The sequence below is a fragment of the Melanerpes formicivorus genome, unplaced genomic scaffold (genome assembly GCF_026170545.1).
Source record: "Melanerpes formicivorus ecotype bairdi unplaced genomic scaffold, bMelFor1.0.p_v2 SCAF_34, whole genome shotgun sequence".
Lineage (NCBI taxonomy): Eukaryota > Metazoa > Chordata > Aves > Piciformes > Picidae > Melanerpes > Melanerpes formicivorus.
The window spans coordinates 7,264,281-7,277,597 of record NW_027142386.1 but is presented as its reverse complement, the minus strand read 5'-3'; the positions used below and the strand labels follow the sequence as shown (position 1 = coordinate 7,277,597).

Genomic DNA, 13,317 nt, shown 5'->3' with positions numbered 1-13,317 from the left:
GACTAGACACTCCTGGTGCAGAGGAAACAGGGAGGTGGCTGTTTCCCTGCTGCATTAGGTGCTGGGCCTTGAGATTCCCTCAAGCAGTGAGGGGTGAGAGCCCTTCTGTGGCACTGCCTGGTGAAAGCCCTGCCAGGCAGCCCTGAGTCTGTGCTGCTGTTAGAGCCCCACGAGCAATGCCAGCCCCTCGTTAGGGACACAGAGGGTGGGGCCAGAGCAGTCAGTCAGCTCTGAGCCGTTCTGCTGGGGCAGAGCTGCTGGAAGCAATTAGCCTGCTGTGTTCAGAGGGGAGCATTCCTCAGGGAGAGCCTGGAGTATTGTTTCCCTTTGCCTGAAAGCTCTCAGCGTGTGGCGCTCAGGAATGCTGGGCTCTGTTCCCAGTGGAGCTGCAGTTTCTCACTGGAGATGATCTCCCAGAGCTGGAGTCTGCAAGGGGATTGGACTGGATGATCTTTGAAGATCCCAACCCATTCCACGATTCTGTGATCCTCTCTTTCAGTCTCATGTTCTCTTTGTTCTCTGTCACTTTTCTCGTTTGCCATTTCCCTGTGTTTTCTCCCCCTCCCTCATCAATGTTGTTGCTGCAGGAGGAGTTTATTGTGCATTTCCTCCCATACAAGAACCCCTTGAGGGCAGTGGAGGAGGGGGGGTCAGCTGCAAACCCTCAGTGCATCATTTCCCAGGCAGAGTGTTGTCACCAACGCTGGCTGATGGGTCTGGAGAACAGGTCCTGTGAGGTGCAGCAGAGGGAGCTGGCCTTGTTCAGCCTGGAGAAAAGGAGGCAGGGGACACGACCTGGCTCTCTGCAACTTCTTGCAAGGAGGTTGGAGCCAGGTGGGAGTCAGTGTCTTCTTAGTAAGAAGTGTCAGGGTGAGAGAAAATGCTCTTGAGCTACACCAGGAGATGTTTAGGTTGGACATTGGATGAAAACTCTTCACTGGAAGGGTTCTCAACCACTGGCACAGGCTGCCCAGGAAGGTGGCTGAATCCCCATCCCTGGTGGGGTTTCAAAGCCACAGAGATGAGGTGCTGAGTGTCATGGTCAAGCCCCAGCCTTGGCAGAGTTAAGAGAATGGTTGGACTCAATGATTCCAAAAGGTTCGGCGCAGATTCTACTCTGACTCGATTCGATTCTCGCCCAGCCCAGCCCAGCCCAGCCCAGCCCAACCGCGCCGCCTCCCCTCCGGACTACAGCTCCCATCGTGCCCTGCGGCGCACGCAGCCAATGGGAGGCCGCGGAGGGGGCGGTGGCGGCGCGTGCGCGCGCGCTCCTGCGCGGTGCGTGGCGGCGGGGGGGGTGGAGCGCAGGACGCGCCAGCGGAGCCGGGAGCCGGGCAGAGCGGCACGGAGCGCCGCCTTCCCCCGCCGCCAGCGGTCGCCCGCGCTCCCGCCGAGCGCCTCCCCTTGGCCGCACCGGCCGCGGGAGCTGGGCGGCGGTGGTGGGGGAGGCGGGCGGGAGGCCTCCCCGCGGGGCGGAGCCCGGAGCTAGCGGCGGGGGCGCGGAAATCGAGGCCGGGGCTCCGTCGCGGCCTGCTCGCTGTTGCCGCTGCTGTTGCTGCTGCGGGAAGAGGCGGGGAGGCCCCGCCGCCGCCGCCCCCGCCGCCGGCCTTTGTCTCCGCTGGGCTGGGCGGACGCGGCGGGGGCAGTTAGAATGGAACAGACTGAAGGTGAGGGCAGCGGGCGGCCGCGCCGGCGGGGGCGTTCGCGGCGGCACCGGCCCGCCAGGGCTTAAAGGGGCCGAGGACGCCATGTTTGCTGCCGGCGCTGCGGCGGATCGGCCCCCGGGGCCACCCCCGCCGAGGGAGGGCGGGAAGCGGTGGGGGCGGCGGGCCCCGAGCCGTCCCGAGCCGACCCCGGAGGCCGGGCAGGGCCGGACCGGGCGGCGCGGCGGCGGCTCGCTGTCCCGGTGAGGCGCGGGGCCGGGCCGCGGGGGGCCGGGCCGGGCCGGGCAGCGCTCGGGGCCGCGCGGCGGGACCCGCTGGCTTGTCCCAGGGGCCGCCTGTGGGGCGGGCGGCGGCGCCCACCGCCTCCCTTTGCCCCGCGGCGCGCCCGCGGCAGGCAGTGAGGAGAGGCCGGGTTCAGAGGGGCCCGGCGAGCTGAGCTGGTGTCGGCCAGCCCCAAACCTTCCGGTGGGCAGAAACTTGGGGCTGGAGCCTGGCCCGCGCTCCCTGCACGGTGCAGAGCGTCCGTGTGCCACAGCTGCGTGCTTGTCAGCTCGGGGAAAAGGCTTTCCTTGTGTGCTCCCAGCCCCGCAGTACAAGTGAAGGATTTGTTGTTTCTTGGAGTGTTTGTTTGGGTTTGTTTGGGGTCTTTTTTTTTTGGCGGTGATGTTGCATTGTTCGTTCTGAGCCTGGCTTTGCTTCCTTTTGACTGCCAGTCCCCTCAGCAATTGGCATCCAGGTTTCAGATTTTTCAGTGTGTGGTTGAACACTGATCCTGGTGGTAACACAGATCCATAGGAACCCAGCCACCCAAAGGCAGCCTAAAGTGACCTAAAGTCAGGGTGAAAGAAAGGGCTCCGGTGGCTCGTTGGAACTCCTTGAGACTGAGCTGCAAGTGACAGAAATGTTTGTTGTGGTGAACTGCTTGAGAAGGTTTTGCTCTAGCGTGAGCCTGCAGAGGCTGGGGGGGCACAGCAGAGGCTGGGGGGGCACAGCAGAGGCTGGGGGGGCACAGCAGAGGCTGGGGGGGCAAAGCAGAGGCTGGGGGGGCAAAGCAGAGGCTGGGGGGCAAAGCAGAGGCTGGGGGGCAAAGCAGAGGCTGGGGGGGCACAGCAGAGGCTGGGGGGGCACAGCAGAGGCTGGGGGAGCAAAGCAGAGGCTGGGGAGCAAAGCAGAGGCTGGGGGGGCACAGCAGAGGCTGGGGGGGCACAGCAGAGGCTGGGGGGGCAAAGCAGAGGCTGGGGAGCAAAGCAGAGGCTGGGGGGGCACAGCAGAGGCTGGGGGGGCACAGCAGAGGCTGGGGGAGCAAAGCAGAGGCTGGGGAGCAAAGCAGAGGCTGGGGGGGCACAGCAGAGGCTGGGGGAGCAAAGCAGAGGCTGGGGGGCAAAGCAGAGGCTGGGGGGGCAAAGCAGAGGCTGGTGATCCCAGACTGCAGGTTTTCTTTTCACACGGCTGCGGCCAGCAGGCTCGCCTGAGTCCGAGGTGATTCACATGGGACATGTTGCAGTCCTGACACTGCTTTTGGACGTGTGAATGCATGTCACCGCTCCTAGGGCGTTTGGTGCTGCCGGGGATCAGCCTCCGGGCTCCCCGTGGCCGTCGGCCCCTGGCTTTCCCTGCAGAACAAAAGAGCTTTCTTTTTGTCCACGGTTCTTGTTTGAATCCTGAGGCTCTAAGTGGTTATTGCTCTCAGCCCATTCTCAGGACAAAGCCCTTTTCTCTCTTTAATGCCCAGCACTTTCTTGGCTGCCGGTGCAGTAGTTTCTTGCCCTGCCACCAATGCAAAGCCATTAAAAGTGGCCTTATCAAAGTGGTGGCACAGATGTGACTGTTTCTATTGGCACCGGGGGGGAAAACCAACCGACAAACCAAACCACCTTGAGCAGGGTGCCCAGGGAAGTGTCAGCCTCGCCACAAAGCTTTGCAGAGTTTGTCAAGGAGCTCTGATTCAGCCTTTGTGTCTGCCAGGGGAGGCTGCCTGCCCCAGCTGAAGCCAGGAGAAACCCCACAAGCTGCAGTTCTGCTGCTGGTGCATCTGTGTGCAGCTGCAGAGCAGCTTGGCTTTGCCCTAACCTGTGCAGACAAAACTTTGTGGGGATCCAAACCAGGCCCAAGAGACAGCAGATAGTGAGTGCAGGGATCGGTAAGATTGCTGCTGCCTGCAGCTCCTAGGCTTGGAGCTCCACAGGATGCTGCTGTGGTTGGTCAGGGTGGCCCTCCAAGTGGTTTTGGCAGGGCTGTGGAACAACCTTAGGTAGCTGCCAGTGGCAGGTGTGTGTGTGCTGGGCTGCAGCAGGAGCCACGTGGAGCCTTTCACACAGTCCCATGCTTAGGGTTTGGAGAGCAGGGATGAAAACATAACAGAAGTTGGTTGCATCACTTAACCACCCCCCCCCCAGGCTCTACCAGTCCTGGGTAGAGAGCTGTTTGTGGAGCACACAGGGCAGTGGGCAGCTGTGTTGAACCACTGCTGCCTGCACTGGAGGCTAGAGGAGGCCAGTCCCAGCCACAGGTTGGATGCAGGCACTGCTGGAATGAGACAGCACAGGAGATGGCTGTGTGCTGGCTCAGGTCATAGAGTCACAGCATGGGTTGGGTTGGAAAGGACCTTCAGGATCATCCAGTTCCAGCCCCCTGCCATGGGCAGGGACACCTCCCACCAGCCCAGGCTGCTCAAGGCCTCATCCAGCCTGGCCCTGAACACCTCCAGGCAGGAGGCAGCCACAGCCTCCCTGGGCAGCCTGTGCCAGTGTCTCCCCAGCCTCACTGTCAGGAATGTCTTCCTCCTCTCCAGACTCAATCTCCCCTCTATTGCCTCTCCTCCTGTCACTACAAGCCCTTCAAAAAGTCCCTCCCCAGCTCTCCTGTAGCCCCCTTCAGATCCTGGAAGTGGTGCAGTTCATGAGCAGACCCTTGAGCCTCTGTGGCTCAGGTCTGTGTGAGCAGGAGCTGGGTTGTCCTGTGTGCACAGAGCTGGCCTGGGGCTTCTGCTTTCAAGGCTGTGGATGGAAAGCCCAGCTCAGGGTGAGGGGGCAGTGGCACTGTTCTCTGAGCACGTCAGCCTGACTCAAACTGTTGCTTTCTCAGCTCAGCCAGCAGACAGTTTCTGTTCTGACAGCAGATGCCTCACCTCTACCAAGAGCTCACCCAGCTGCTTGGGGCAGGGCTGCCCCTGGCCTGGCTCTCAGCAGAGAAGGCTGCAGTTCATTCAGAGAGGGTCTGTGGAAGCAGGGTGCTCCCTTTTGTGTCAGCTCAGTGCTGTGGGGACAGCCAGCCCCGGGGTGATGAAGCCAGTGCTGGCCTCAGCAGGGTGCTGGCAGTGGGCAGGAAGGGCTCAGATCCCTTCTCTGTGTCTTGGTCAGGCAGGGACAGCCTCATCCTTCTGTGCTGCCTTCTGGCTGCCTCAGTGAGGCACAGCCCACGTCTGAGTTGTGGCCAGCAGGCTTTGGGGGTGTCCTTCCTCCTTGTGCTGGGGCTCCTGTTGGTGAGGAGCAGTGCTGGGGGCTCTTGCTGTGCAGTCCCAGTGTCCTCTCTCAGGTTTCTGAGCTCCTCCTGCTTGAGCAGTAGCACAGGGCATGACAGAGGCCTGTTTGTGTGAGCCCTGCTGTGGTGCTGTGTTTTGTGCAACCCTCCTGGGGAGGAGCAGCAGCTTTGGTCAGGTGGGATTGGCATCAGTCAGAGCTGACAGGCTGAGGGGTCACCTGCTGCTCTCCTGCAGCATGAAAGCAGCGCTGGACAGCTTCCTCAGCATCTTGCTTGCTAAGGGTGAAGCTGAGAGAGACTCACATGGGAATGGCTTGAGGTCAGTGCAGTTGGGGGTGACAGATGTGAGCCCAGAGACCTGCCCAGGCCTGGCCAGGCACTCTTGAAGGTGTCACAGGTTTTGTTTTTAACGAGTTGTGCTCAGCCAAGCTGCAGAGCTGGGGATGGGAAGTGAAAGAAACTTGGTGCTGGTGTAAGAAAGAGCCCTGCAAGAGCTCTGCTGCCTTGACCCAACCTTAACTTCTGCTGCTTGTTTCTATTTCATTTGCTTTTGCCTCTGATACTTTGCGTTGTGACTCTCCCATGGGCCACGTGAAAATGTTTACTCAGGCAGTGTCCATGTGTGGAGTCTGCAAACATTCCTCTCTCCCTGCTCACTCTGAAGGTCCTGCTGCAGCTGTGGGAAAGGAGGAGGACAGCATGGGCTGGGAGGACAAACTCTTCCTCTCTCATAGGGAAACTCAGCTGTAGTTTGAAGGTGCTCCTGCTGTTAAGTTGTTTCCAAGCTGTGCTGAAGTCTCCATCCCCTAGGAACCCTGACACCATTCAGTTGTTTCCTCAGCCTTTGGTGGAGATGCAGTGTCCTGTGGTGCAGTACCTGTGGTGGGTCATGTTTGGAAGCTAAATTCTCCAGCTTGCAGGAGGCTGATCCTGTAATTTGAGAGAGTGATTGCTGCTGTGGTCAGAAGGATTTGGTCTGAAATAGGCACTGAAGATCCTCCTCACGTGTGGTGAGCCTCTGCTGGGAAAGGATGGGGCAGCTCTGGAGCTGGGCACTGATATCTCAGCTTTGCATTAGGGCCTGGGGGTGGCTTGGCCAGAGCAGATCCCTCCTTGGGTTTAAACCCTGAGGTTTCTGCAGCTCCAGCACTGCTGCTTTGTTGTGTTTTGTGTCTCCAGGGCTGGCAGCTCCCCCTGGGACAGCCCCGAGGCTGCCTCCCTGGGTAGGATGAGAACCACAGGCAGCGATGCAGAGTGTTGGGAGGGAGGAAGGGTGGGAAAGCCTGGGTGTGTTAACCCTGCTGCCAGCTAAGAACTCGGAAGGAAGAAGCTCTCTGTGATGCAAGCTCTGTGGGAGGAGGGCAAGCTCTTGTGCTTTAAGGCTGTTGAGAGGAGCAGCTCAGTGAAGCAATAACCCTTTCTTCTGCTGCTGGTAGGGGAGGGTCATGAGGCAGGTCACAAACTGTCCTGGCTGGAGCCCAGGCTCACAGCAGGCTCTGTTTTCCCCAGAGGAGCTCCAGAAAGGAATGAATTCAACACAATAAATCAACACTGGCTTTCTTTTACTGCTAGCTCCTAAATGCAGTGCAAGGCTCATGTTTGGAAGTTTGTTAATCCACAACCTTCATCTCACAACAAACCCCTCCTCAGCTGGTGCCTGTGGCAGCTGGGCACCCACTGCTGGACAAGGGAGGCTGCAGAGGGGTGCAGCACAGGCAGGCCTGGGCCTGGCCTCCCCATGGCATGCTGCACTAAACACTTTGTTTTCTCTCCCAGCTGCTTCAGATGTGGAAGCTCTCTTAAGAAGAGACTGAAAGTCAGCAGTGCAGTAGGAAAAGATCTTAGTTGCAGAGTGTTGGGGTAAAAGGAGGGGGGGGGAGAAAAGTGATTTAATTACTGTTCAGAGGAACCAGCAGCAATAAAAGCCTGGGAGAGCAAGGCTGAAATGTCTTCAGCTGCCCCTGCTTTGACTGTGCCCATCCAGCAGTGGCTGTGCCAGGGGAGTGAGAAGGTGTTGCAGCTTCTCCGGCTGAGTTGGGTTGTTGGGTGGGGTTTGTAAGTGCTCAGGAGACACAGATTGAGCCTGGTTCTGGTCCCGGCAGCAGCCTGGGGGGGGCATGGTCTTAGCGGCCTGAGAAATGTGTTGGTGGCTTTCCAGCTTGGCAGACACTAAGTAACAATTAGTTGGTAAACAGTACAGAAGGTCCCACTTCCTCTTCCTAGAATGGGTGGTGGTGGTGGTTCTGTTTTGACCTTGATCTGCAACCCTGCCTGCTCCACCTGCTGTCCCCTGCTGTCCCCCGGGCCCTGCTGTCATAGAACCACAGAGCTGTCAGGGTTGGAAGGGACCTCAAGGCTCAGCCAGTCCCAACCCCCTGCCATGGGCAGGGACACCTCACACCACAGCAGGTTGCTCACAGCCACCTCCAGCCTGGCTGCAAACACCTCCAGGCAGGAGGCTTCCACCACCTCCCTGGGCAGCCTGTGCCAGGCTCTCCCCTCCCTGCTGGGGAAGAGCTTCTTCCTCACATCCAATCTGAATCTCCCCATTTCTAGGTTGTTTTTTCCATTTGCCCCAGTCCTGTCACCCCCTGACACCCTAAAAAGTCCCTGAGGGCTGTGCTGTCCCCTGGACAGCAGCACTGTGTGTGGGTTTGGTGGCTGCTCTGCAGGCCACTGTTTGAGACAGGGGATGGTGTTTGCAGGCACAAGAGGTAGAAGCTGCTGCGATGAGTGAATGTTGCTGGGCAGCTTTGTTCTGCTGCCCTCTTCCCTGGGTCATAGAACCAGAGATTTGTCAGGGTTGGAAGGGTCCTCAAGGATCATCTAGTTCCAACCCCCCTGCCCTGGGCAGGGACACCTCACACTGGATGAGGTTGCTCAGAGCCACATCCAGCCTGGGCTGACAAACCTCCCCAGCTTCCTTGGAGCCCCCTTCAGGTACTGGAAGGCCACAGTGAGGTCTTCTTGGGGACTTCTCTTCTCCAGACTGAACAGCCTCAACTCTCTCAGTCTGCCTTCACAGGAGAGGTGCTCCAGCCCTCTGCTCATCCTCATGGCCCTGCTCTGGACTCCTTACAGTGACAGGTGTGCCCCTGGCCGATTGCTGTGGCCACTGAAGATGACTGCAAGCAGAGACGTGGGCAGGCTGTGAGGTCCACACAAAGCAGCAAAGTTCTGCTGCAGCTCCTCCTTTTCATGCTTCTGAGTTCTCAGTTTCCTTTGCAGGCTGAGAGCAGGGGAGTGTTGGGTAGTGTTCTGCAGACTCTTGAGCTAAGGTATTGTGCTGTGCTGTGCTGGGGGGGGGGAGAATTCCACCTGGGCAGGACTCTGAAAAGCAGCTGTGGGATGTGTTAATGTCGTTCCAAACCCCGACCAGGAGGGCACAGCAACCCTCCTGTGTGCCTGCACAGAGAGGGGATCAACAACACAGAGCTCTGTTTGCTTTGGAAGGGCTAAGCTGACCTTGCCTGGGAGCAAAGGAGTTTCTTACCTGAACTGTAGTTCCCTGGGATATTTCTTCTGGTTGCTGCCATTGGTTAGGTGAAGCAAAAGCTCTCAGGGAGCCAGGAGTTGAGTTCTGGGAATCTAACTTGGATTTAGGCTGCATTTATTGTTTCAGTCTGGAGTGGAAAATGGGTGTGTGTGACAGCTTCCCCAAGCTGTACTCTTAATTCTCTGGCTAACCTCAGCTTTTGACACTGAGGCTGCTTCTCATTCCCTCAGAACCACTCAGTGTTGAAGCCCAAAGCGTTTCACATGAAAATAGAGTGGGGGACAGGGAGTGAGGAGAGTAAGGAGGTGTTGGAGGTGTTCAGGAGGAGACTTGATGGGGTGCTTGGTGCCATGGGTTAGCTGTTTGGGTGGGTTGGATTGGTTGATGGGTTGGACATGATGATCTTGAAGGTCTCTTCCAACCTGGCTTGGTTTATTCTAAGTAATCATAGACTGGTCTGTGTTGGAATGGACCTCCAAAGGTCCAACCCCCTCTGCAGTAAGCAGGGGCATCCTCAACTGCATCAGGCTCAGCACTCAGCTGCTGGGAGCCAGGGGGGTGCAACCTCTCCTCTGGGAGGAGTTTGGGAAGCTCCGTCTGAGGCTGTGTACAGCATGAACAGGTTTTCCCAGCAGCTGAGCCGGAATGGCCGAGCCACTGCGTGCAGAAAAGGCCAAAGGGCTGCTCATCTCTCTTGGATTGTGGAGCTGTGAGGGGAGGAGAGGAGGTTTCTCCCTTGTTTCGAGTGGTCTTGCTGTGGCCTTGGTGGCTGGTTGAGTTTGCAGTGACTGTAGTGGCGAGAGGAGTTGGGATCTTCTGCGTGCTCCAGGGTCACTCTCTCTGCTTCATGTTAGAGGAATGCTTCCTAGAGCTAAGCTGGGAAGGCTGCAGGCAGTGGTTGGAGTTGTAGCTCCACTCTGCTGGCTTTGTAGCACTGGAGTTGGTGGGTCTGGAGCACCTGTAGCGCTGGTAACATTCCTTTGAGTGTCCCTGGAAAGAAGAAAGGGGGAAAGGCTGTGCTGCAGCAGAGGGTGAATAGCCCCCTGTCAAAATGGAGTCATGGCAGCCCCCAGGGTGGCTGCTGAGGGGAGAGGGGAAATCCAGAGCTCTCTTGGGTTGGGTTTTCTGTTTCTCAAGAGTTTAATGTCCTTAATTCTTACCTTCCTGACTGACTTCTCCTTTCCCTTCCCCCCTGCCTGTAGGCCCTATGAGAAAAAGGGAAAGCTAAGGATGCTGGAGCAGAACAATGGATTTCTCTTTCTCTTTCATGCAAGGGATCATGGGAAACACAATTCAGCAACCACCTCAACTCATTGACTCGGCCAACATCCGCCAGGAGGATGCCTTTGACGGCAGCGGCGACATCGCCGAGGATGGCGGCCGGGCGCCCTACGAGGCCGCCCTGCAGCCAGGCTTCCCCTACCCCACGCCCGAGGAGCTGCCCCCCATCGCCAACGGCTACCCGCCCGCCATCGGCGCCTACGAGCCCCAGGCCAAGTACCAGGCCTACGCCCAGTACCCCAACGGCTCCGCCAACGGCTTCGGGGCGGGCCGCACCTTCGGCCCCCCGGAGTACTACCACGTGGAGGGCTCGGGCGGCGCCCGGCCGCACGAGGGCCCGGAGCGGCCTTCCCCCCCGCAGCCGCCGCCCGCCCCGCCCCACCCGCCCATCCCAAAGAAGACCGGCTCCCCGGAGATCAAGCTCAAGATAACCAAAACCATCCAGAACGGCAGGGAACTGTTCGAGTCCTCCCTCTGCGGGGACCTGCTGCACGAGGTGCAGGCCAGCCAGTGCGCCAAGGCCAAGCACGAGGGCAGGAAGGAGAAGCGGAAGAAGAGCGGCAAGCACGACCCCTCCCGCGCCGAGCAGCGCAGGGCGCACAAGCTGCCCAAGCTGGAGCCGGAGGAGCAGAGCGTAAGTGGGGACAAACCGGCCCAGCCGCCCGGAGAGGAGCTGCTGCTGCTGCTGGCGTTCCTCCCCTGCCCTCCCTGCTGCACCAGGAGGCTTTGCTTCCCTCCCAGGTGCTCCCTGTTACAGAATACAGAGCTCACCAGGTTGGAAAAGACCTCAGAGATCATCGAGCCCAGCCCAGCACCGATCAGCTGAACCGTGGCACCAAGGGCCTCATCCAGGCCCTCCAGGGATGGGGACTCCACCACCTCCCTGGGCAGCACATCCCAAGGGCCAATCTCTCTTGCTGGGAAGTGTTTCTTTCTCACCTCCAGCCTAAACCTCCCCTGGCACAGCTTTAGACTGTGTCCTCTTGTTCTGTCACTGGTTGCCCAGGAGAAGAGGCCAACCCTGCCCTGGCCACAGCCACCCCTGTTGGCTTGCTGGGAGCTGTGTTGCCAGGACCACACCAAGGCTTTGGTTAAAAGGCTGTGTGGCAATGAGCCTTTGAACCCCACATTGTCTGCCCAGAAGGCCAGGAATGGAGTTGCCTCCTGTGCTTCATGCAGTCAGAAGATGAGTTTCCTACTCATCTAACTGCTCTGCTTTGGGGGCTTTCTGGAAGGACAGCAGATCAGGCCCCTCTGCAAACTTCTGCCACCACTCTGAGATCTTCCTCACCACTCTGATGGTGCTGGAGGCCTGGAGCAGGCTGCTCAGAGAGGTGGTGGAGTCACCTTCTCTGGAGAGCTTCCAACCCCCCCATGCCATTGTGATTCTGGGCAAGCTGCTGTGGGTGCCCTGCTTGAGCTGGGGGCTTGGACTGGCTGATCTCCAGAGGTCCCTTCCAACCCTACCATGATGGGATTCTGGGATCTAATCTATTTTGGGATTATTTGGTGGTTTAGCCTGCTCAGAGTGCTGCCCTTTGGACAGTGGCAAAGGTGGAGCTTGGGCCAAAAGCAGAGACCTTCCTAAAAGCTCGAGTTGTGCCAGGGGAGGTTTGAGTTGGACACAAGGAGCAATTTCTTCCCCAAAAGGGTTGTCCAGGCCTGGCCCAGGCTGCCCAGGGCAGTGGTGGAATCTCCATCCCTGGAGGGGTTTCAGAGCTGTGGAGATGTGGTGCTGAGGGCCAGGGTCTAGTGGTGCCCTGGCAGTGCTGGGTCCAGAGTTGGACTCCATCTGAAGGACCTCTTCCAAGCCAAACAATTCTGTGCTTCTCTTCTTTGGTGGCTCTGCCTCCACGTGGTGCCAGGTGGGGAGGGAGGGTCCTGGGAGCCTTCAGCACTCCCAACTTGTAATGGACTCTAGAGAGATACTGTAAGCATGGTGACAATGTGCCAGCTCCAGGAGCTGAGGGGGGTTGTGGAAGCCAGCTGAAGGTGGTGTTCTAACCCAGGAGGCAAAGTGGAAGTCCCAGCTGACTCAGCAAACCTTGGGGGAAATTCAGCACTGCTGTCTGTTCCAGTTCCTGTCAGGGTTTGTGCTGTGGTTGTCCACACACAGGGGTGTGGGTGTAGGGGCTGTTCTAACTCAGATCCCAGCAGGCACAGGCACAAATGAGTGCTTTCACTGCTCTCAGCCATTCTTTTGCTTTCAGTTTTGTTTAGGCCACTTCATTACTTCTGTCTCCTTTTCTCTTCTTTTTCTCCTGCCAGCTCTGTGATACTGATTTCTGTCTCTCCCAGCCTCAGGAGGGAAGGGTGGTGAGTGGCAGTGATGGGGAAGTTGCTGTACCAGGCCAGGACAGAAATGGCCCAGCTCAGGCTGTTACAGGACATAGCCAAGTTTTTGTAAGTTCCTGTGAAAGCCTTGGGGTTTGGGAGGTCTGGGGGAAGATCCTGTCCTGCAGGACCAGACTCTGACCTAGTGGAGCAGGTTGATGTGCTTGGTGTGGTATTAGCAGCAGCGGTGGTGGTGGTTTTGATGGCAAACATGCTGGTTTCATGCACACAGCCCTCACCAGGCATCCCTCACAGCTGTTGTGTCTCCCCCTGGTAAGCAAACCCCTCCTGGAGGTCAGCTTGGTGATGTAGCAACCTTCTGAGCTGCTGGGTTGAGTGCCCACAGCAGCTCAGTGAGATCTTGGTAACCATTGTGATCCCAGCTTGACCTGGGCTCTGCAGCTCCAGTCCCAGTGGCCCCTGGCTGTGCTTGTACAGCTTGGCCTGGGTCTCAGGAGTGCTGTTTGAAGCCACTTTCAAGAAGCTGCAGGAGCTGTTAAGTGGAGACAGTTGTGCTGGGGAGGCATCACCTCTGTGCTTGTGTTACACCTGCATGGAGAGGAAAGAGAGGTCTGTTCTCATGGCCAGCTCTGCTGACCCCCCCTGCTGCCCCTGTGTTCCTCACCCACCTGTCCTTTGTGTGCTGTCATTGTACATTTCACCCCAAGGACCAAACCTCAGTGAGTTTGGTTCCTTCAGGGCTCAGCTAAAGGCACTGTCTTTGCCCAGGTGTTCTCAAGGCTTCCAGCACCACCAACCTTGCCTTCCCATGTTGTCCTCCCTCTTAGCAGGGCCTCCACTCCTCTCTTGAAGCTTTGGCTGTGCCTGCCCCTCTGGTTGTCATGAGGATGTCATTGCTCTTTTCCAGTGTCCTGCCTCTCCCAGACTGAGCTAAAGCCTTGCCTCTCAAGTTCCCAGTCCTGGTCATGTCCAGTGTCCTGCCTGTCCCAGACTGAGCTAAAGCCTTGCCTCTCAGGTTCCCAGTCCTGGTCATGTCCAGTGTCCTGCCTGTCCCAGACTGAACCAAAGCCTTGTCTCTCAAGTTCCCAGTCCTGGTCATGT

At 58.3% G+C, this 13,317-nt stretch overlaps 1 protein-coding gene across 11 annotated transcripts in view; it reads left to right on the top strand.

Moving 5' to 3' along the window:
- NSD3 (nuclear receptor binding SET domain protein 3) overlaps nt 1-13,317 on the top strand; it is a 49,804-nt gene that overhangs the window by 1,820 nt on the left and 34,667 nt on the right. For 3 of the 11 annotated variants that reach the window (XM_068156735.1, XM_068156728.1, XM_068156729.1), the window contains exons 3-4: nt 9,915-10,555; nt 12,190-12,324. In XM_068156735.1, coding sequence (XP_068012836.1) covers nt 9,915-10,555; nt 12,190-12,324 — 776 coding nt within the window. Of the gene's footprint in view, nt 1-1,330; nt 1,668-9,842; nt 10,556-12,189; nt 12,325-13,317 lie in introns of those variants that run through there. The other 8 variants (XM_068156739.1, XM_068156736.1, XM_068156737.1 and 5 more) reach the window with 6 other exon arrangements.